Source organism: Geotrypetes seraphini, chromosome 5 (assembly GCF_902459505.1).
Source record: "Geotrypetes seraphini chromosome 5, aGeoSer1.1, whole genome shotgun sequence".
Classification (NCBI taxonomy): domain Eukaryota; kingdom Metazoa; phylum Chordata; class Amphibia; order Gymnophiona; family Dermophiidae; genus Geotrypetes; species Geotrypetes seraphini.
In genome coordinates this window covers 215231264-215255676 of record NC_047088.1, presented here as the reverse complement: position 1 = coordinate 215255676, position 24413 = coordinate 215231264, and the positions used below count along the sequence as shown (strand labels likewise).

Sequence of the window (24413 nt, the reverse complement as noted above, 5' to 3'; positions counted from 1 at the left end):
GGACCATTGGTCTGACCCAGTAAGGCTATTCTTATATTCTAGATTAAATTAGATCTCTCCTTCCCCTCCAACCTTATGTCCATTTCTCCCTCTCTCACCACTCTTGTCCTTTTTGCAACATATTTCCTTCCCCCCATCCCATTCACAAATATGTTCTTTCTTGCTTCAACAAGTCAGCGGCAACTCCTACAACTGCCTGTCGCTAACTCAGCAGCCTCTCCTTTGCCGTGTCCCACCTGGGCAGAAAAAGGAAGTTCTGACAGAGGCTGGGACGTGGCATAAGAGAGTCTTCCAGGTTAGCGGCAGGCAGCTGTAGGAGTCTCCGCTGACCTGGAAGCAAGAAAAATGAATTGGACTGCGTTAGCTCAATGCCAGGAGGTAAAGTAAAAAGAGCTGCAAGCACACGGTCAAAGAGCTGCAGGTTGCTGACTGCTGTCCAAGACTATGAACAGTGTCCCAGAGATTGTCTTACGTTACCATTCCACAATCTGATGAAGGATGTTATGTTCAAAACCTGGAAAACACCACTATTAGTACCAGTTGCCCCATGTAAACTTGACACCTTGTACAGGATCCAATCTTGCCCAGGTTTTGATAAATCGCAGCTGTAACAGCAATCACTATTTGTGGAATCTATTTTAAAAAGTCCAACAGTTTGAGGACCTATGTTTGAACTGCACCAGGAAGAGAAGGCAAAATTCTCAATAGGTTTGGATGTAGAGCATTTCAAGGCTCTATGCTAATCTGCAGAATACTCTGCTACAATTTTTATATGACTTTTTACTTTAAGTTTCTGATTCAAAAGTTCTCCTCATATGATCAATGTTCTTTAAAATAAGGAAATACATGGCATGCTCTGTATTTGATGCATTTGATGTAACATCTAAGCATCAGAAGTTTCAATTGCCATGAGGAGGCAGGCATGGCATAGGGTATCTGACCATGATGCCAGTGCCTAGAACCATTGCCAACATCCCTTGTTTAGGGGAAGAGCTGTTTGGTGACAACACAGAAGATAAAGACATGAAGACTCTATGGTCACCCTTTTGTCCTCAAAATCATCTAAACTTCAGTCATCAAGGAAGTTTTATGTCTAAATGCCCCACTTACTAAACATGTTTCTCCATCCACTGCCTCACGAGCTCCATCTCAAAAATGTCCCAGACAGCAGAGAACTAAGAAATCTCAAATTCAATCACAATCTAAGTCACAACAGTCTTTTTGACTTCACTCTCGAGAGCTTAGCCAATATTCTTAAATCTCTTCTTTCAACTCTACCAATAGGAGGTTGTTTGTCCCATTTTTACCAACGATTGTCTCTAATAACAACCAACCATTGGGTCCTTCAGGTAGTGTGGCAGAACTATGCCCTTTGACTGCAGTTGGCACCTCCACACCATCCTCCAAAAGAGTGGTATTTCAACTCCCATCAGAAGACCCTCCTTCAACAAGAGGTCTCAGCCCTCCTCCAGCTGAATGCCATTGAAGAAGTATCCCTGTAGGAGAGGGACTGAGGGTTCTACTCCAAGTATTTTCTTATACTGAGGCATCCGAACAATTTTGAGCTCTCAGCAAATACTTAGTGAAGGAGAAATTTCACATGGTTTCTCTGGGTATCTTATTACCCCTGTTGCAAAGGAACAACTAGCTATGCTCTCTCAACCTCAAAGAAGCATATACTCATATTCCTATTCTTCCTGTTCACAGAATATACCTTTGCTTTCAAGTGAGTGCACAGTACTTCCAATAGTCGGGCATCAGCATCCAGAGTGATCATGAAATGCCTGATAGTTGTAGTGGCAGCCCTCCACTCATACAGTTTTCAGATGTTCCCTTACCTAGATGACTAGTCAAGGCCCCAACACCTTAACAATCTAACCAGGCCATGAATTTGACACTACATCTTCAAGGCTTTGCAGTGAATTATGACAAATCTCATCTACATCCCACTCAAAACCTGGAATTCAAAGGGGCTCTCCTAGACACAACTCAATCCTGTGCTTTCCTTCCATTCCACAGACTCCAAGTTCTGATTCAAATTTGCCAAACAGTCTTCAACTCTTCAACTCATCACAGCACATCAAATGATGCCTCTACAGTTCATGTGACTCCATTTGCCCAGCTATATCTCAGAATCCTTCAGTGGTCATTCTCGAACCAATGGTCTTAAGCCAATGGGAAACTATCACACCACTTACGAGTTAACTTAGAGCTTCATCAATCTCTTCAGTGGAGGATGTCGCCCACCAATCATTTCAGAGGTCTTCTATTCCCTGTTCCTCAGCATCAAAAAGTATTAAGAATAGATGCTGCCATACTAGATGGCCTCCACACTAAAGGCACCTGGAATCCTCAGAAGTCTCCATATCAACCTCCTCAAACTTTGTGCAATCCGCAATGCTCTACAAACATTTCAAAATCAGCTGCTTAATCAAGTACTCGTTCAAACAGAATAATCAAGTAGCCATGTACTACATGAATAAACAAGGTGGGACAGGGTCTCACCATCTATGTCAAGAAGCCATCAAAATCTGGAATTGGGCAATCCCCCACAACATTTTTCTAAAAGCAGTCTACCTAGCAGGAAATCAGAACATCTTGGCAGACAAATTGAGCAGACTTCTATAACCTCAAGTGGTCTCTCAACTGTTGCATAACAGACATTCCAGACCTCGGGGACTCCAGAAGTGAACCCCTTCTCTGCCCCCCATAACCACAAACTTCCAGATTTCTGTTCCAGGATAATCATTCCCAATCATCTGGAGTCGGACGCCTTCTTCCTAAACTGGAAGGGCAAATTCTTCTATGCTTTTCCTCCAGTAGCTCTACTCGGGAAGATTCTACTTGTATCTTACCAGGAGCAACCCACCATGATCCTCATAGCTCCTTGGTGGTCGAAAAAAACATTGTTCTCTCTATTTTTTCTTACTTCATTACACAGGAACCCATCACACTGCAAATCTTTCCAACCCTCTTGACATAGAAAAGAGATCTCTCTTCTCTCCCAACGACAAGATGCTTTCACATTATCTGCTCCAGTGTCAGTCATATTAGAAGCTTCTAGAAAACCTTCCACACAATGCTGCTATCATTTCAAGTGGACTTGATTCACAGGCTGATGTAATCTTCACTCACTAGATCCAATTTCATGCCCTCTACTATCAGTGCTTGAATCTTACACCTCTCCAATACTGGGTTCAAAACTGGGCTCAGTCAGAGTTTATCTCGGTGCTTACCATGCATCTCTAGACAGAAAACCATTATTGGGGCATCCTCTGGTTTCCACATTCATGAAAAGCCGTTATCTTACCAAACCACCTCTCATCCCTCCTCCAGTAGTGTGGGACCTTAATGTAGTGCGAACCATACTAATGAAACCTCCACCGGAGCTACTTTCAGCTTCATCTCTCAAGTACCTCACCCGTAAAGTAGTTTTTCTCATAGCTTTTAACATTGTGTGATTGACACACGATCAGTGGCTGCCGATATCGGCACCGTATAAAGAATCCGGCCTTTGTGCCTAACTTTGGGCATGAGCATTTATGCTTGCAACTGGTTGCAAAAATACAGGTATTCTGTAACACTGCTTCTAAATTCTGGGATTGCTCCTGCCCATACCTGTCCCATGGCCACACATCATTTGAAGTTGCACACTATGAAATTTAGGTGCATGTGTTACAGAATAGGGTATAGGGCAGATTTCCATATAACTTTAATTGACTGCCTATTAAATGCTTGTTAATGCCAATTTAGCCAATTACTTTGTGTGCAGATCTTTGATCCATGTACAAAATGAACCCCTAACTTTAGGCCAATTATACAGAATCCCTCTAAGTACCTAACTTCATCTCATCACCTATTATTGCTCTATCCATGCCCAGTTTTGGGGCTTCTAAATTTAGGCCTCTTGTGATTTAAGAAGAAAGCCTCACACATGGAGTCTGGGGGGGAAGGGACCCTTTACAGAGTTTCAAGATACTTTGCAATTGTGTGACCTTTGAAAATACATTAGTACAACTGTTTTGTTTTGTTTTTTCCTTCGTTCATAATTTATGTTCAAAGTGTCTTCCAAGTTTATTAATTATTTATATACCGCCTAGCAATGGATGTTGTCTAAGCGGTTTTACATTTAGGTATCATTTTTCCCTATCTGTCCTGGGGGCTCACAATCTACCTAGTGTATCTGGGGCAATGGGAGGATTAAGTGACTTGACGTATTCACAAAGTCTTCAACATCACTGAGCTGTTGGCTCAATGAATTCTGGGTTTCATTAATTGAGCTCAACTGTTCTGCAAGCTTGATGTGCTGGAACTCCATCCTGTTGAAAAATAAAGCACTCAGAAATGCTTCAAATTTTTCTGTCACAAACTCAGTATAAGCACAAAGGTTTCAAATGTATTAAACCCTCAAAAACAGAATGGCCACCTTTATATCAATAGTACTGTCACTCTTGTTCCTCAGAATGCCACACAATAAAGTAGTGTGGTAGCCGTCCTCACAAGAACTGAATGCAGTGTGATTTTTTTTAGTTATATATTAAATATTAAATACTTTCTTTTATATTATACTAATAATTTATAAAGTGCTAGTGCCAGTACTTTGTTTAACAGGACTAACATAGTTGTAAACTAGTTGTGAACTAGCAAATGCATGTTTGTTACTTAGCTTTTGCTTCAGAACGGGTCTGCCTTGGTCCCCACAGACGCGTTTCAAGATTTCATCAGGGTTAGGGACAGAACAAGTTATAAACAAGAAGAAATACATCAGCGACCCAAAGCCTACAAATAATAAAACTAAGCATCAAAAATACAAAAGCTATGCTTACCAGAATGGTTCAGAGCTTTAGCAAAATGCTAATTCCCTGCATATTTGCCAAGGCTACAATATGGCCGCGGCGTTCTAGGTGAACCTAATAACGTTACTCCCCACAAACGGGCCAATGGACTCACAAAAAGCAAACCAGGACATACACTATGGAGCTACAGCTGACATCCATAAGGGTAAAAGCCATTAATATTGAGGCGATCATATTGCAGCTGTCATCCAATCACTCTTGAGGTTAAGACCATGAGGATTCATGGTGTTCAATTCATACATCCAGCGGAGCTCCTTAATGTCAAGCCTATGTTCAATATTTCCTCCCTCCCACCCTACATAGACAGTATCTATTATACGCCACCTTAAGTCAGCAATCTTATGTTTAAATAGGGACCAATGACGGACTAGGGGAGCCGTTTCAGCTCCCGTGTTGACCCTGGATTTATGCTCGTTGAGCCTGACTCTCATGGACCTGGTGGTGCGCCCTATATACATACAATTTTGGACAGGGGCATGTAATCATATAAATGACATGGTTAGAGTTACAATCCGTTCTAGATTTAGCTGGATAAACTTTACCAGTCAGAGGGTTTTCCCAACTTTCCCCCGTTGGGGCGAATTCACACCACTGACACTGTATAATGGCCATTGTGAGTATGAGTTGACTGATCCCTATAAGGTTTTATAAGTTCCCCCAAATTTTTAGCCCTTTTGTAGGCAAAAATTGGGGGTTCACAATCAGATCCTAGGGCCAATTGCGCCACGTGCCAGTGTTTAAGCACTATTTTTTTGATGGTATGGGCAAGGGGGGAAAACTGCTGGACGCATATGGTGGTTTTATCTTCCGTAGAATCTTGCTTATATTGTAAAAGCAGCCTTCTATGTGCATACCTAGCTCTTGTGTATGCTTGATATATTATTGATCTAGGGCAGTGTTTTTCAACCTTTTTTGGGCAAAGGCACACTTGTTTCATGAAAAAAATCACGAGGCACACCACCATTAGAAAATGTTAAAAAATTTAACTCTGTGCCTATATTGACTATATATAAAGTAATTCTCTTGAATAGGAATCAAATAAACACAAATAAAGTATTTTATAATTACTTTATTATGAAATATTAAGTAAACAGAATAGTGAAAAATTATAAAATACTTTATTCAGTGCGAAACCTGGGCCTGTTTGGCTGAACACAAAGCTGATATTCTGGCTGGAATCGAAGAAAGACACACACGTAGCTCTTCGTCAACAGCTCTCAGTCTCTCTCTGTATTTGGTTTTTATAGCATACAAAAATAGACAAATATACCCTCCATCCTTTTTATTAAACCACAATAGCAGTTTTTAGCGCAGGGAGCTGCGCTGAATGCCCAGCGCTGCTCTTGACGCTCATAGGCTCCTTGTGCTAAAAACCACTATTGCGGTTTAGTAAAAGGTGACCATATTGTAAAATATAGACAGCAGATATAAATTCAGAACTGTGCATAGTAAGTGAAGGGAAGTTTTCATCTCTGGGAATTTACCCAGTTAACTATTAAGTTATTTGGGCAAATTTCTTTGAAAACTGTGGTAATACTGCCTCCACTTTGCTAAATTTAAAATAAAATCATTTTTCCTACCTTGTCTGGTGATTTCTGGTTGCACTTTCTTCTTCTGACTGTGCATCCAATCTTTCTTCCCTTTTATCAGCCTGTATGCTTTCTCTCCTCCACACCTCATTCCCTCCCCCAACTTTTTCTTCCTCTCTCCCTGACCTTTCTTTCTTTTTTTCTGTTTCTCTTCTTTCTTTCTTTCTCCCTGCCGTTCCCCAAGCCACTGCCACTGCCGCTGCCATCGGGGAACAGGACCCACCAATGGATAACAGGCCCCAAAGCCGACGCCGACGCATGCTCTCCCTGACGTCAATTCTGCAATCGGAGAGGAAGTTCCGCCCAGCCAGGCAGCGATTGGCTGGCCCGAACTTCCTCTCCGACTGCAGAATTGACGTCGGGGAGAAGAAGACTTATCGGCTCGATAGATTAGATCGCCAAGACAAAGTGAGTCCTGGGTGATCGACTCACTTTGCCTTGGCGAGCTACTGGCGCCCCTGCCTCGGGCCCCCTGTCAGCTCCGGGCCCCTGAATGCAGGACTGGTAGTACTGCCCTGATGGCGGCCCTGCGGCACACCAGGCAACATCTCGCGGCACACTAGTGTGCCGCGGAACAGCGGTTGAAAAACACTGATCTAGGGTATCCTCTCTGTTGAAACCTATTTTTTTAAAAACGAGCTTGAATCTTGTATTCCTGTATGTAATGGCAAATCCTGCGGAGGCGCAGAATTGACTAAAGGGTAAGCTGTCCTTGAGTTGACAAGGATGAAAACTGTGATAATGGAGTAAACTGTTCCTGTCAGTTGGTTTGCAAAAAATAGTTGTTAATAATGTCCCTTGGGATTTAAAAATTTTCAAATCCAAAAATGAAATTTCGTGCTCATCGACAGTAGCTGTGAACTGGATGTTAGGGTCCATATATATATATTTAATATATAACTAAAAAATCACACTGCATTCAGTTCCTGTGAGGACGGCTACCACACTACTTTATTGTGTGGCATTCTGAGGAACAAGTGTGACAATAGTATAGATATAAAAGTGGCCATTCTGTTTTTGATGGTTCAAATTTTTCTGGACACAGTGTATATCCTATTCCATATATTGGGGTCTAAATATTATACTGTTAATATGCAACTGAATTTTGTGCTGTTATATATTTATGTTAACAACTAATTTTCTTTAATGCTGATAGCTGGTTGTACAATAAAATCATTACATTTGTGCCTTGATGTAAATTGGTAGCTTTCTAAGTGTTGTAAGCAAGCTGGTTTTTATTGAGTCTTAAGGTCATTGGAAATTCCACAGCATGCTAAATCATGCCAGGCTCTTGTTTCCCTTTTTTTTATCAGCATTCTGTGCATTGACATCATTCCAACACATTTGGCTTGCTTGAGTTCCCACAGATCCTTATGCATTGGGTAACATTTTCTCAACCACTGGTATTCAAAGATGTGAGACATTTCTGCGATGCTGCTCATATGACTTGTATTTGTCTCTTTGGAGCACAGGTGCTATACAGTAAGGAAAATTATTGGAAGTGATTTTTACACTACCAAAGCATATATTTAAAAAAATTTCTGAATGGACAAATGAGGGATATTTCAAATTATAGTAGCATGGGAGGAGCAAGTCAAGTGGGCAGAACTGTGTCAGAATGAGATGATTTAGTTAATGTAAAAATAATAGATTAGAGATTTGGATGTAATTATCTAACCCCTTCCTTTTTCAACCTTGTTTCCTAGAATTTTCTGGAGTCTCATCTGATTTGCAGAATTTTTAGTTCAGTAAATCTGGGAATCTGGTTTGAGACACTTAATAGCTGATGTGGATTGGTTCATCATTTAATCTGGCATCATTTTCTCCGTTTTCTGTGAAGGAAAGAAATTGCCTACTTTAATACGGTCCCAACCATGAAATTAAAAATATACCTCAGAATACTTTTGTTCCTCAATGCAGGTTTTATTTTTAGCTTCAACTGGGTATGGTATTAGCGGTATACAAAAATTAAGTTATTTATTTTTTGTTTTTTTTATAAATCTTTATTCATTTTTAAAACTTACAATAAGTGTAACATAAAATATAATCATGGGGGACCTCTCATATACTGACAGACTGAAAAAGCTAGGGCTTTTCTCCCTGGAAAAGTGGAGACTTAGAGGAGACATGATAGAAACCTTCAAGATCATGATGGGCATAGAAAAAATAGACAGGGACAGATTTTTCAAATTAAGGGGATCAATAAGTACAAGGGGGCACTCAGAGAAATTGAAAGGGGAGAGGTTTAGAACAAACGCCAGGAAGTTCTTTTTCACACAGAGAGTGGTGGATACATGGAACGCGCTACCAGAGGATGTGATAAACAGGAGCACGCTACAGGGGTTCAAAGAAGCTTTGGATAGGTACTTGGAAGACAAAGGGATTGAGGGGTACAGATAAGAGTAAAGGTAGATTATAGGGATGGGATTAGAGGTAAGTTACAAAATTAATCAGGGACCACTGTTCAGGCACTAGGCCTGATGGGCCGCCGCGGGAGCAGACCGCTGAGCAAGATGGACCTCTGGTCTGACTCAGCAGGGGCAACTTCTTATGTTCTTATACTTTAACATCTTAATTTCTATGCATAATTTCAATCTATACAGTATCTTGTTAATGGCTCCCAAATAACATGAAAGTTCTTAAAATTCTCCTGCTGCATGGCAATTATTCTTTCCATTTTGAATATGTGACACAAAGAGTTCCACCAAAAGCTATAACTCAGCCTATCCCAATTTTTCCAATTATTCGTAATCTGTTGTATGGCAACCCCTGTCATAATGAGTAGAAGCTTATTGTTATTAGAGGATATTTGGCTTTTGTCATGCCAAACAATACGGTGTCATAGGATAATGCCACCGGATTATCTAACAAATTATTTATTTGACCCCATATTGATTTCCAGAAAGCAAGTATCAATGGGCAATAGAATAACAAATTATCTAATGTCCCAGCTTCAAGATGACAGTGCCAGCATCTATTAGATTTAGAGCTATCTAACCTCTATAAACGAACCGGGGTCCAAAATGATCTATGTAACAGAAAAAACCAAGTTTGTCTCATAGATGCAGACACTGTACATCTCATCTTCCAAGCCCAAATACGTAGCCATTGTGATGCAGTAATTTGATGCTTGATCTCAGTGCTCCAAATGTCCCGAAGACCAGTCTTTGGTTTCTTATTTAAAAATCCAGATATTAATTTGTACCACTGAGCAGCCTGATGTCCCAGGAAGTCCACCTGAAAGCATAAGAGTGGCAAACTATACTGATTACTGAGATTTTTCCATTCTGGGAACCCAACCTGAATGGCTTGCTTCAACTGCAATAAATAAAGTTATTATTATTATTATTATAATATCTGTGAGTGGGTTTTGTAAACATAAGTAGCTCACCATAGTCACATAACATGGATGATGTCACCTGAAAGTGCTGATAAAGAATATATCTTGTAGAGTTATGCAACAAAGACCTAAACCTCTCAGGGCAAGCAAGGATGTTCTTATAGTCGCTTAGTACTCCTTGGTTTCTTTAGTGGAACTGATACCTTATTTTACAACTCTGCTGTTTATTCCTGGTTATTGTAGCTTTTCACCCCCACCCAATCTTTTTTATAAGATTTTCAATTTTCAAGATAAGCATTGCATTTGCAAATTGCCACAGATCCAGAAATTATATTCAACAAAACATATGAAGGAAACATTAACTATCTCTTATTTAGTCCACAAAAATGAGGATCAAGAAAAGAAATAACTTCCATCAGAAATAACAAAAATTAACTTAAGGTCACGGCATTAGATTCCCGAATTACAGCCAGATGGTAGGTCATACATCATTAGACATGGTTACCAACCTTTCTTTTGATTCAATAAATTCTAAAAGTTGTTTAGGCTCAAAGAAAAGAAAATTCTTATCTTGGTAAGATACATAACATTTTGCAGGAAATTTAACAAGAAATAATGCCCTCAAAGCAAGAGTTTTTGGCCTCAAGGACAAGAGCTCTTTCCTATGTCTCTGGGTTTTCTGAGCCAAATCTGGAAACACTCGAACATTAGAGCCTAAAAACTTATCATTTATATGACAGAAATACAAGCGAAGGATAAATTCCCTATCACTTTCCAAGGCTAGAGTTAATAGCATGGTAGTTCTTTGGTGACAACCTCAAGGGAGTTTTCCAAAAATGAAGACAAATTCATGTCCACTGTTTTATCTACCGGAATTTCTGTAGGAGTGGATTCCCCTTGTGGCGTCTTTATATTCAAATAATAAGCTCTAACGATTGGAGGTAAATTTTCTGATGGAATGGCTAAAGTTTCACGGAAATATTTTCTAACCATCTCAACTGGTGATGGGCCTTTTTCATTCTTTTCTTATAGTCCTCTTTAGTTAATTTTTAAGCATCTTTAATAGTTTCCAAGTTTATTAAAATTTGATATACCGCTTATAATAGCTGTCTAAGCGGTGTACAAGGTTACAGTAAAAAAAAGTTTAAAATTTTGGGGGATAAAAACAGAGACATACGATGTAACATGACGTACAGGAACATGTAAATAGAAAAGATATATACAAGGAGGGTACATTAGGGAGGAATTGTTATGCTCTTCCTTTTTGAAAGTCATTAGAGGCAGGCAAGTTCTCTTTTTGATATCCTTGTCAGCAAGTCCTTTATGCAGTAGTTTTTTGTGTTTTTTTAAAAATTATTATTCATTTTTACATCAAATACATAGTGCAAACAGAAGAACAAACAAGTAATACAGCATACTGCACTTTGTTCCAATCAAATAATATGCAGTTATTAAATCCCACCTCCCTCCCTCCCCTCCCCTCCTGGATGTGTATAACACTCTTTCACAAAACAAAAGGGAAATAATATTAATATCATAACTTGCAGTAATTTGTTAATGGGCCCCAAATTTCCTTAAATTTACTATGATGTCCCCTCTGTATAGAATAAATGTTTTCAAATTTATAAATTTGACATAAGGACTCCCACCAAAAACTATAATCCAAGTTATCCCAATTTTTCAGTATCACCGCAGCGAGCTGGGTACACTGTGACTGTAACTGCTCCCAACGCGTTTCCTTCAACCAGGGAATCCTTCAGGCTATCTAGGCAACTGCCTAGGGTGAAAACAATAGGTCCAATGTTCACAGTGAAGATAGTCAAGGAAATCACACACACACTCAGGTTCAAGAATAAAAATGTACTTTTATTTCTGACCCTGGGTCAGAAAGTTCTGGTATTTACCAGGAGGTTGTAATATGCTACAGTACATTCTTTCAAAACTCAAAGTATACATAACAGGGCCACTCTGGCCACCTTGGCTTTACCAACACTAGAATGAATGTATTATCAAAAACAAGAAAAAAAATAAAGAAACCACAAAAATCAGAATTATGGTTGGACTTCAGCCCCCATAGCATAGTCCTCTTCACCAGCCTTCAAAGACAGTGGTAAGTTTTAGCAATGCTCTTTTCAATGGTGAAGCAGTGAAGAACAAAACACCAAGTTCATGACAAAAAGACTTTCCAAAATCATACAGTATACTAACCACCCTGACATTCTGGTGCAGGCTGACTGCAGCTAGGGAATTATGCAAACGGAGCTTCTTTGTAGCTGACATTCCCTGCAGAGTCTTATCAGTGGTAATTATTCTCCAGCTGTGTGGAGGGGAGCTAAGGAGCAGAGTCTGTAGTTAAATGGTTCAAGCAGTTTGGAGCAAAAACAATATAACAAAATGTTTCAGAGGTTAATTTTTCCAAAGTCAGAAAGTTCTGCTGTACACTCATAAAGCTTAGCCTCAGGATTTCACCAAGTCAGAACACACAGGTAAGAAACAGTAACAAAATTCTTCCCACCTCTCAGCTTGTGTCCATAATCTCTAACCTCTCCCAAGGTTCACTGGTCAAACCAATATCCATCGGTTCACAAACTTCCAAATGGTTCTTAATGGTGGGTTCAGATTCTTCTGAAAGATCCACCATTTCACATTCTTCTCCCAACTCCTCAGCATTCATTCTGGGAGAGAAATCATGCTCCCAGTTCCTCTGTACCTCCCCCTCTCTGGGACTCAGCTGCCTGGCTTTAACGGGCTCTAATTTGCCCCTCCCTGCTCTGAAGAGGGGGAAGGGAGAGAGCTCCCTCTGCAGCTGTGTCTGCTTATCTGACAGCTTCCTGCCAGTTCTCTGGCCTTCTGGGAGATGTAGTTCCCTGGCTCTTGAGTTTCTTTGAGTTCTAATAGCAGGCTTGGGAGAGTAACCTGCAACTAGGCTGAACTCTCCCTGGCAGTCTCTGTCTGGCTCATCAAAGTTAGTACAAGGGAAGTCAGCGCTTTCATAATCGGCAGGGCCAACCTGGTCAGCTCTCCTGCATAGGGGTTTACTGTTCCTTCTAGTTAAACCTGAGACAAAGTTAGCAGAAGAGCTAGATTTATCACAATAGCCACTCCTGTCATGATGAGGAGCAATTTATTCTGATTTGCATTTTTAGGTTTCTTGCTTAACAATATCGTTCCAAATAATACTATATCATATGATAGTGATAAAGGAACTTCCAATATCGTAATAATTTGACCCCAAATGGTTTTCCAGAAGTTGAGTATCAAAGGAAAATAATAAAGCAAATGATCTAACATCCCTATATCAAGATGACAATGCCAGCATGTCCTTTATGCAGTAGCTTCTTAAAGGAGAGCAGGGTAAAAAAAAACCCCAGAAAAGTAAAAACAGATTTCCCCCACATAAAACCAACAAAAAAGCAAAGGAGTAGAGTTCTGATACAATATCTTCCAGCAAATGTAAAGTTTAATCAAATCAAGACTCTTTATTAATCCAATGTAAAATTAATTAAATCAAGACTCGACATAGAGTCGTGTTTCGGCAAGACACTTGCCTGCATCAGGAGTCACAAATTCTTATATCATGTAACCATTAAATGATCCCAATAAAAACAATTAAAAATCTCATTAGTTTGTATATTCCCCTTTTTCAACTGTTGCAGGATGCTTTTTTGTGAAGCACAGTGAGAGATTAACTGTTTTTATTGGGATCATTTAATATTTACATGATATAAGAATTTGTGACTCGTGATGCAGGTGGTTCTTTGCTGAAACATGGCTCCTTGTCAGGTCTTGATTTGATTAAACATTACATTGACTGGAAGACGTGTCAGAACCCTACTCCTTTGCTTTTTTGTACTACTGCTACTACTACTACTCTTCAAACTTATTAACACGTCGTTCGATGTTAATCGCCACAAAAGATGCCCCTCTACCCAAGTACCATCCGTGGAGTCCTTTGCATCTCACTTCAAAACAAAAATCTTCAAGCTAAGCGTACCCTTCCAAAACTTGCCCCTCTGCCCTCCCCCTTCCCACTGCGACTCCACCCAACTGACATGCTCTGGGATCACTTTGAAATTTCCAATTGGTTCCAATTCCTCCAACTCTACAACAAATATGCCAACTCCCACTGCTGTCTCAACAACTGCCCACCCATCATCATGAAATTGGCTCCCACACTCTTCAAAGCTCTGCTCTACGACTGGATCTCACAAGGGATGGCCAATGTGAATTCCCAACTGACCACGGCCACATCCTCATCACTCCCATCATAAAGAACCACAAGGACCCTGTATCGTCAATCTCCAACTACAGACCAGTAGCCAACATCCCCTTCATCACCAAATTGATGGAATCCCTGATCAACATTGCCCTAACAAACTATCTGGATAAATTCTCTACACTATATGGGATTCCACAAACACCACAGCATTGAAACCGCACTAGCCTCCATCATGGATCACATTTCTCACATACTTAGTGCAGGGAGCTAAGCACTAATTCTCCAATTTGACCTGAGTAGTGCCTTTGACTTGGTGGACCATGAAATCCTACTTAACTATCTGATGCTGTCGGAATTACAGGCAAAGTTCTAAACTGGTTCAAGGGCTTCCTGAAAAACAGATCTTATCAAGTCGAACAGTGACCAGTTCTACTCACAATCATGGGTCAACCCCTGTGGCATCCCACAAGGTTCCCCTCTCTCCCTCACTCTCTTTAACATATATATGTCCTCTCTAGGTCAAGCACTGTCAAAGCTGAACATCAAATCTTACATTTAAGCAGACGACATCACAATCATCATCCCCATCTCCCCCCTATCGACCGAAACCAGATCCTTCCTCTCTTCAGTCATCAACCAGGTATCTCAATGGACAAAAAACTTCAAACTTAAACTAAACCCAGATAAAACCAAATTCTTCATGGCAACCCCGTCAAACAAAACCATCAACTCTTCAATCAACCTAAACGGCAGCATCTTCACAATCCACCCTACCATAAAAATCCTTGGTGTCACCATCGACCAACAACACACCCTTGACACTCATACCAACATCCTGATTAGAAACATAGAAAGTGACGGCAGATAAGGGCCAAGGCCCATCAAGTCTGCCCACACCAATGACCCTCCCCTACCTTCCTTTGCGAAGAGATCCCACCTTTCGATCCCATTTAGCTTTAAAATCAGGCACACTGCTGGCCTCAATCACCTGCATCGGAAGACCATTCCATCGATCCACCACCCTCTCGGTGAAGAAGTACTTCCTGGTGTCGCCATGCAATGTCCCTCCCCTGATTTTCCATGGATGTCCTCGTGTTGACGTGGGTTCCTTGAAGAAGAAGATTAGTAAATGCTTTTGCCTACTATGGAAATTATGCATGCTAAAACCTTACTTTGACTTTAGGCTACTAGTCCAATTTCTAATCCTAAGTTCACTGGACTACTGCAACATTATCTACTTAGGATCCCACAAAAAAAACATGAAGAGACTAAGAGCGATCCAAAACACGGCAGTAAGACTAATCTTCAGCCTAAAAAAATCTGACCACATCTCTCCATACTTCAGAAAACTGCACTGGCTACCACTCGAAGCCAGAATCATCTTCAAATTCGTCTGCCTCTGTTACAAGACAATATTTGGCACCTCGCCCACCTACCTCATGAAGCACTTCGTTCTTCAGGACCATCCCCGCCCCTCCCACAATACTCTTCCATTCTCATTCCCTACCCCCAAGGGATGTCGATACAAAAAATTTCTTGATAGGACACTATCCTTCCAGGCAGTCACCTGGAACAACACATTAAGTGCCCTCCTCTTGAATTCTCCATCATACCAATCCTTCAGAAAATCTCTGAAATCCCACTTATTCAACAAGTTTATCTGATCTTTTGAAACCCATCCATCCCACCTACATTCCCAACATGCACTCCCTCCTACCTGCGCACCCTCCCTCCTTTATCCCTCCCCCCTAAACCAAAGCTGTAATCTTCATTTGCCACTATACCTGCTCCTGCGGTATCCATACTGTATTTCTACTTTACTGTATACCGTCTTGAACTGAATAGGTATGAAGGGATATAAATAAAGCTATTATTATTACTACTAATTATTTCTATAGCACTACCAGATGCATAGAGTCAGAAAGATGAAGAAACAGTCCCTGCTCGAAAGAGCTTACAATCTAAACAGCCAAGACAGACAAACAGGATGTCATGGATACAGCTAAGATTAATCAGCTGGCTTGGCTGGACGGCAGAAAAGTAGGGTTGAGGATTGAAGGCTATATCAAAAAGGTGGGTTTTCCGTCTGCTTTTAAACAAGGGAAGGGAAGGGCTTGATGGACAAACTCGGGTAATTTATTCCAGGCATAGGGGGCAGCTAGATGAAAAGAACAATGTCTGGAATTGACAGTGGAAGAGAAGGGTAAAGCTAAGAGCGAATTATCTGAGGAACGGAGTTCTCTGGGAGGTGTATAAGGAGAGAGAAGAGATATTGAGAATGAACATACTTGTAGGTCAGCAATAAGATCTTGAACTGTATCCAATGGCTTCTTAAAGGCCTTTCTTACTGTGATTCATTTTTCTTCTGCCTATAAAAATTTCTTCTCCTTTTTGCACTTTATTATTGCATATATTATAGAAAAAAATTAACATTAGCTGGACAAAGAAGAGGGTTTTTAAAAAATTTCACACACATAATAATAATAAAACCCTTAGCGCACATGCGCATTGAAACTCCGTGCCTCCACATGTGCAGTAGAATAGAACTCTCTCTGTCTGCCAGGAGCCTGCGGCGGTTTCCTCATCGCCTTCCCTCAGCAACGCTGTGAGCCTGGAGCCAGTGGCAACCACTATGGCAGCGATTCCCCCCTCCCGCCCTCTCTCCATCTGCCGAGGAAACCCTGGGCGAGACCAAAAGATAAAGTAAAAACAACCGCTGTCGTGTAAGAGAAGGGGGCTGGGGGCAGAAAAGGGGATATATATGAGAAGGAGGCTGCAAAAGGGACATGTGAGAAAAGTGGGCTGGGGCTGGAAGCTGAAAGGGAGAAGATGGGAGAAGGGGGCTGTGGGGGCCTAAAAAGAGGTTTGGCGATGGGGATGAAAATAGGGGACATGTGAGGGAAGTAGGCTTTAAAGAGGGGTTCTTGGGAATGGACCAGGGTCCAAGCCACACTTCAGAGGCAAAAGGGGTCAAATAGGAAAAGGGAACTAGGGGCTGAAAAAAAGGGGTAGGTGGGAGAAGGGGGCTGAGCCTGGGGTTGGTATTGTAAAAAGTGAACATGTTAGAGAAAGGAGCTGACAATGGGGATTTAAGAGAAGGGGGCTGGGGGCAGAAAAGGGGCTATGTGTGAGAAGGAGGCTGAAAAAGGGACATGTGAGAAAAGGGGGCTGGAAGCTGAAAGGGTAAAGATGGGAGAAGGGGGCTGGGGAGGAGCTAAAGAGAGGTTTGGAGCTGGGGCTGAAAAAAGGGGACATGTGAGAGAAGGCGGCTTTAAAGGGGGGTTCTTGGGAAAAGAGATCTGGTGTAGGAGGCTGTTAAGACAGTTCATAGAAGAGGGTTGGAGCTTGGGACTGCAAAAGGTGAGTTGTGAGAGAAGGGGTCTGGGTCTGGATTCGGGGGCTGAAAAGGAAGACAGGTGTGATAAAGAGGCTGGGGCTAGAATTGAGAGCTGGAAGAGCAGGTATGAGAAGGGTTTGGGGCTAAAAAAAATGGAATATGTGAGAGAAGGGAGCTGGGGATAAAAAAAGGGGAAGTGGGAGAAGGGGGCTGCAAAAGGGGACATGTGAGAGAAAAGGACTGGGACTGAAGCTGGGGCTAGAAAGGGGGCTTGTGAGAGAAAGGAGCTGAAGATAGGAGCTGGAAGAATAAGTGAAAGTTGATGGGGAAAGGGAGAATGGAGAGGGAGTTCTAAGGAGGTGAAGGACAGAGAAAGGAAACATATTTTTAAGTTAGTGAAAAAAGGTGGAAATAGGGAAGGTAAAAGGGGAAATGGGAGCCTGAATTTGGGGGTAAGACATAAGAAGAATAGCCATACTGAATCAGACTAATCTATTCTAGCACCCGTTAATGTAACAGGCTGAAATACTAGTTTTCTTTATTGTGTATTCCTTTTAAGAGAGGATGGTTTATGGTTGCAAAGTAAGATTCATGATAACAATCCTTGCTATTTAGAAATTAAAAGAGAACATGTTTTCCTTCCTTATTGGAGTATATTCCTGGTATTAGCACTACCAAAAGTTAATGAGAAAACAATATTCATTTCTACCCATAAAACATTTCAAAATTTAGATAACTTGAAAAAGGTCAAATGGAAAGTCTTTTAAAATGTCAGTTTGGTTTAACTAATTGTTTAAGATTAATAGCTCATATATTAATTGGCTGGGCTGGAAAAAAAAATAAGTATCTGCACCATGGAGCATGTAGTATAAAACAGATTTTATGACTTTTCAAGAATTAGGACTAAGACAGATATAAACTGGCAGGTTCACAAGTTTCAGTGACTTCAGCTGAGAAACATTTGGAGCAAGGAATGTTAATTTTCGGTTGTTGCAAATTGAACTGGTGGTGTTTATAATTTGTACCAGAATAATGTTTTTTTTTTGTTTTTTTTTAGAAAATGGTGCGTCTATTTTATAAAAAGCTATAAAAAAAATAATTTTTCTGTACAGGGATTGCCTGGCACAATAGTCTTAGTGAGTACAGTGTGTGATATTTCCCACATCCTTTTCTGTATTTCATGGTAAGGATGGTGAATGGGCATGTACTGTCAGAGTCATAGGGCATCCTGGTACCCTTGGAGATATAGTAGGGATGGCCTGGATGCTCTGTTAAGCTGCAACTCAGATTGAACTTGGTGAATATCTTTGCAAAACCTGAAAAAGATAATCTATTAGAGATTTTTGCCTGCAGAGAAGAGGGGACTACCGGTAATTGTGAAACCAAATTCTTCTGACACCGAGGGCTTGATTCTCTATAAGATGCTGATCTCAGTGGCTGTTTAAGAGGTGGCCTACATGTCGCGTGTTAATCATGCATCGGCGTCCTACAGAGAATTGCGTCTACATCGCTGAACAGGTGCCTTAAATGTAGACCTTCATTTTGCAGACCTATGTTTAAGGCGTTTGTTTTGTGCATATGGAGACGCATATCCAAAGCCACTTCCGAGCAAAACCACACCCATTCCCTCACTTGGGCGTGTTTAAGCGTCCTTACATGTCTCTGTAGACACCTTAAAGACGCCTACAATGTAGGTGTCTGTCCTCGTTCAAGGTTTTCTAAAAATGTGCGTCCCGATTGACTGACTACCAGACGGCGTTAGGGCACCTACCACCACCTGCAATCAGGACACGTGTTTTGAGAATCAGACCCTGAGTATTCAGTTACATCTATACCAACTGAAGGTGCACGGATTAATGAGTCAAAACACCTATCAGCAAAAAGCACTGAGCTGATCGTCACAAAGGCTATGTAGGCTTCCTTTTCAAGGCCTTTCAAATTTAACTCTGTTCAGAATGCTTGGCATTGACATTGCTCTTCAGTGGTTGAAGCTTAATGCACTGGGAAAGGGAAGGCTCACCATTTTCTAGAGACGGGCCTGAGAAGCAGGGGGAATGGGGGCATCCCTCCTGCTGTCAATTAATTTCAAGGTATAGGGGAAGTGAGGGGGGGATCCGGGGGGCAGGGTTGTTGCAGCAGGAGGAAGTGGACATCCCTCCTGCCTCTTTTGGGACCGGTGGGGGGCAGCAGCACACCACAACACTTTCTTTATGGGCACATTTGTGGTCATAGAAAAAAAAACAGGCAGACTTGTCGATAACACCATTACCAAGAGAAATCTATCGGCTTTTCAGGGACTGTCTATTGTATATTAAATATACAGCGCTGCGTACGCCTTTCAGCGCTATAGAAATGATAAATAGTAGTACAGTAGTTTTCCGATCCAATTCTGCCATGCAAAGGTAGGACATTGGTTGGATGGCTGTTTTTAATATTTATGCCCTCATTTGCATACCAGAATCAGAGAATGAGCGATCGTACAGAAAACCACGCGGTAAGCCAATTAGTGCATCGGGTCGACAAATACGATCAGTCGCTATACCAGTCAAACTGGTTTAGTGACAATCTGAGACTAGTGTATCTAGCCCTAGGTCTGGCTAAACTGCTGCATCTAGTTTAATCGTCACCTTATCTGTGAACAGATTTTGTGTTGATTCTGAGCCTATTCCCCTTGAGCTTCATTTATAGAGTCCCAATTCTATTCCATTAGAACATAACAATAGCCTTACTGGGTCAGACCAATGGTCCATCAAGCCTAGTGTTCCGTTCTCACAGTGGCCAATCCAGGCCCCTAGTACCTGGCCAAAACCCAAGGAGTAGCAACATTCCATGCTACTGATCCAAGGCAAGCAGCGACTTCCCCCAGGTTTACTTCTTTAGCTTTACTAAAATCTTTCAAGTGTTCAGTATTTTTCCCAGCTCTGTACTTTCTTCTATCGGGACAGCAGGGATAGCTGCCGGTAATTTGTTTTTATTTTTGTTTTTTTAAAGTCTTATGTCATGTGGCTTCAGCAGATTTTCCACTTCTCCAGCAGTTTATTTGCTTTTCACTTGATCAGCTCTAACCTCTTTTTTTCAAAGTGATGATCTCCAGAATGAATCATTGTATTCTAAACTTACTTATTTATTTCGATTTCTATCCCGTCCTCCCAGTAGCTCAGAACAGGTTACAAGCCAACATTCACAATGAAAAACATTTTGGACAGTACAAGACTATACAGTAACTTAAGTACATTTTGGACAGTTCAAAGACTATACAGCAACTTAAGTACATGAGAGTGCAGAAGGAGGGGGAATATAAGGGGGGGTCAAGGGGTAGTTTGCAGTTAGAATTTCGGTTGAAGAGGAGGGTCTTTACTGCTTTCCGGAAGGTCATCAGAGAGTTCTGTAGTCTGATTTGTGGGGGGAGTTGGTTCCAGAGATGGGGGATGAAGTGGCTGTAGGAGCGTTTGCAGGCGGTTTCTGACAGGAGAGACCTTCCTGGGGGGGGATGCATAGGCGTTTTTCTGTTTCAGAGCGGAGAAGGTGGGTGGGGGTGTACAGGGTTAGCTTGGATCCTATGTATGCAGGGGTGGTGGTGTAGATTCTTTTATGTGCTATCACCAGGGCCTTGAAAGCACAGCGTTGGTTGATCGGGAGCCAGTGCTCTGCGTGGAGGGCTGGGGAGATAGGGTCATGGTAGTTGAGGTTGTATAGGAGGCAGATTGCTGCGTTTTGTACGCGCTGGAGGTGTTTGAAATCTTTTTTGGCCTTTTTTTTCTGCTGGGTAAGCCCCATTGTCTCCTTCTGGTTCACCACCTGAAGATGAGGAAAACAAGAGTTTTTTAGTTGCTAGCAGGCAAGATTCTTTAAAATGAGCCCATAGATGGCAGCATTGCCTATGTTTATATTTTGCTCAACAAATTTTATTGTGCATTATAATTACTTCCATTGATTTTTTTATTTAGTTTTTTAAAATACATTTTCATTGGTGTCATTTTTATTGTAAAATTAGGTGGCATGAGTATTGCACTTTTCCATTTTATTGTAAAAAAAAATAATAATAATTAAATGCAATCATTTTATATATTATAATTTTCTTTACCACTAGCTAGAAAAGTGTCAAGTGTCTTTCAGAAGAGATCATTTCTCAAGTACAGCTCCCAAACTTGAGTGTCACCATGTTGGATAAATTGTCTGCTAATGAAAAGCTGCTGGTCTGAATTGTTCAGATTGCCTGCAGTATATAGCAATCTGTTTATAATTTTCATTAAATAAGACAGACCAGACAAAATAATTTTTGCACTGAGATTAAAACCAAAGAAAATAAAAAAACCTGGAAAAGTTCCGTTTAAATGTTGTCAGCGTTAAGACTTGTCAAAAAAACATATATTTTATAGGAGTCTGCTTCAGGAGCTTCAAAGCAATCTAATTGCTTTCATTTTCCACTAGCATTTACATTCTGAAAGTGAGCCTGACTGCAGAACGCGTCAGCCACAGTAGAGGTGCACTTTTGCTCTTTACTGAAGTAGCTTCTTGTAGCAAAGCTTTTCAGATTTGCCTGAGAACATCTATTGCACAGGACATATGGTAGTTTGCAGTCTGTCTGGGAAAAAAACCCTGATGTGCTCAAATCTTTCTCCCTGCAGGTCCAATCAGGAAAGCAAAGTATGTAGAAAGTCCCAGGGTACCTGGAGTAACCCTGGCTATGCCTTTGCGAAAAGTATCAGAGCTCCCAGAGTCCTGTCAGAATGGTAAGAAATAATACTCTTTTATACATATTTTATGTGACTAATTGTACTTGGAAGATTCAGAATATGAGGTTAGCAGTAATCTTGTTTTGCACGGTATTGAGTTGAATAGCTGGTTCGTTTGATGGAGAGATTTTAGGATACTCATAATCTGACAGATTAACTGCTTGAACCTGTTGCCTACCATACATAACCAAGTTCAAAAAGTGACATGTTTGCTGTTAGCGTGTATGTAAAAGCCTGTTGGGTTATATATATATATAATAAAAGATTTTACAGTAATTTGCCAAAGGGGAAGGCTGAATTCTGGGTGTTGGCAAACAAGTCACATTTCCAGCTCTGAATGTAATTAGTATTCTTAGTCTGAAGTTGCAGTTGAACTACCTCTTAATAATAAGAGTTATTTAGTTGACTGTTGTGTTTAGAGGAAACCATAATTAGGCATATTATTTTTTAGGGCCTGTACAATGGTGGGAATATTACACATTTATTGCTGAATTGTCATGTTTATATTACTTTTGCCACTGCAATAAACAGCATTGCTAAAAAAGAATCTGCAGAGTTCAAGTTCATTTAGAAAGTTTGAGGATATTCTTGCTCTTAAAGTAAAAGCATAAGGAAGCAATAACTCTTTCATTGACCCTTCCCTCCCCCTTGCTTCTGTTGCTGCTGTCTGAATGAGGTCTTGCAAGAAATCTGACTCCTCATATTTCTCTTATCAGAGGCTAAAATTCCAGAAGAGATCAAAACAGTTTACTCAGAGTCCTGGGGTATTTATGTCTGCCAGAGCTTAAGATTCAGCAACTAGTGTGGATATAATTATTTGGTTTCAATTTATTGTTTTTTTCCAAACCATAAGTGTGTTTCCTGTGCAAATAACATGCAATTCCTTACAGATGGGTTAAGCACCCCCGACTCGTGAGTTGCTTGCAGAAGAAGACATCAATCATTTTCTTCTCCCTGTCCCCTTTTTTAAATATATTTATTTATATACCACTTATATCCTAAGTGGTTTACATTCAGGTACTTTATCATATTTCCCTATCTGTCCCGGTGGGCTCAAACTCTATCTAGTGTACCTGGGGCAATGAGGGGATTAAGTGACTTGCCCAGGGTCACAAGGAGCAGTGAGGGATTTGAACCCACAGCGTCAGAGTGCTGAAGCTGTAGTTCTAACCCCTGCATCACACACTCCCATGGGTGGGGTGGGACCTATGTGCTTAGCCTTATCTCTTTGGGCAGCGCCCCTCTCCTGCAAGCGAGTTGAGAAAATGTTTTTCATTTGCTCTGCACTAGATTTTTTTATTTTCGGGTCTTAATCTGATCTTTTACAGGAGCTTCCTTATGCTAAGAGGTTCCCAGTAATCCTGGGATAGCTCTGCCTGGGAGAATGGTAAGATGTTGGGGTCTGTAGTCAGGAGGACCACACTTTTAAAAGAGTACCTGCCTGGTCAGCATGTGTAACACTTGGGAGCTCGGGGTCAGCCCTGGGAGCGCTGCTCGCCCCTATAGAGTCAGGTGCTTGAGCGTAGGCTGATTTGACCCCACAACTGGTTGGGAGGCTTGGCGTTCTCCCCCACCAGAAGAATCATGTGGAAGATTTCAGGGTTTTGGAAACTGAATAAAAGGCAGTCTGAAGAGACTGGAGCTACCTTTTGCTTACTGAGGCAGAAATTCCCTTCTCCGTTTCCAGCTCCGTTTCCAGCTGATGCAGGCATAGCACATGGCAGGTGTGTGAGTACAGTTCATTATTGTCTATGGGAAAATTGGAATGGGTCTGATTTTAGGAAAGCTAAGGGTTTCTGAGGTTGTCCTGAGGATTCCTCACCTCTAAAATCCCATTTTAAGTAATTTTGGTCTTTTAGCTTTGCTCCCATGGGCTGTTTTCTGGTGCCAAAATGCTGCCGCTGTGGCTATCTTGGATTTCCCGATTTTATTTTAGAAGCCTCCTTCTGCCTCAAATTGTCTCGATTTTGGTAGCAATCAATTATTATGGACTTCTTAGGTGGTTTTGACCACATATCATGCCAGTTTTGCACTGGATGGTTGGCTGAGCGTCCTTGTGCAACGGAGCATGCAAGGATGGGGTGGGACCCATGGGCTTAACCCCCTCTAGTCACTCCACAGGTCAGGAGGGACAGAAAGCTTGAGATCTGGGTCATAAAGCCCTGTTAGAACCTCTAAACCAGGGGTATCCAACCTGCGGCCCCGTGAAGTATTTTGTGCGGCCCTGGTTAAGGGCAATGCAGTGTTTTCCTCTGCTGCCCCTGGGTGTTTACCGTCTTGCCGGCTCCCTCCTCTGTCTTGCTGCAGCGTTTGCACATTTGTGCGGCCCCAGAAAC

At 41.3% G+C, this 24413-nt stretch overlaps 1 protein-coding gene across 4 annotated transcripts in view; it reads left to right on the top strand.

The window, feature by feature from the left end:
* TANC1 (tetratricopeptide repeat, ankyrin repeat and coiled-coil containing 1) overlaps window positions 1–24413 on the top strand; it is a 294220-nt gene that overhangs the window by 143037 nt on the left and 126770 nt on the right. For all 4 annotated transcript variants that reach the window (XM_033945447.1, XM_033945446.1, XM_033945448.1 and 1 more), the window contains one exon: window positions 21970–22074. In XM_033945447.1, the coding sequence (XP_033801338.1) occupies window positions 21970–22074 (105 nt within the window). The remainder of the gene's footprint in view (window positions 1–21969; window positions 22075–24413) is intronic.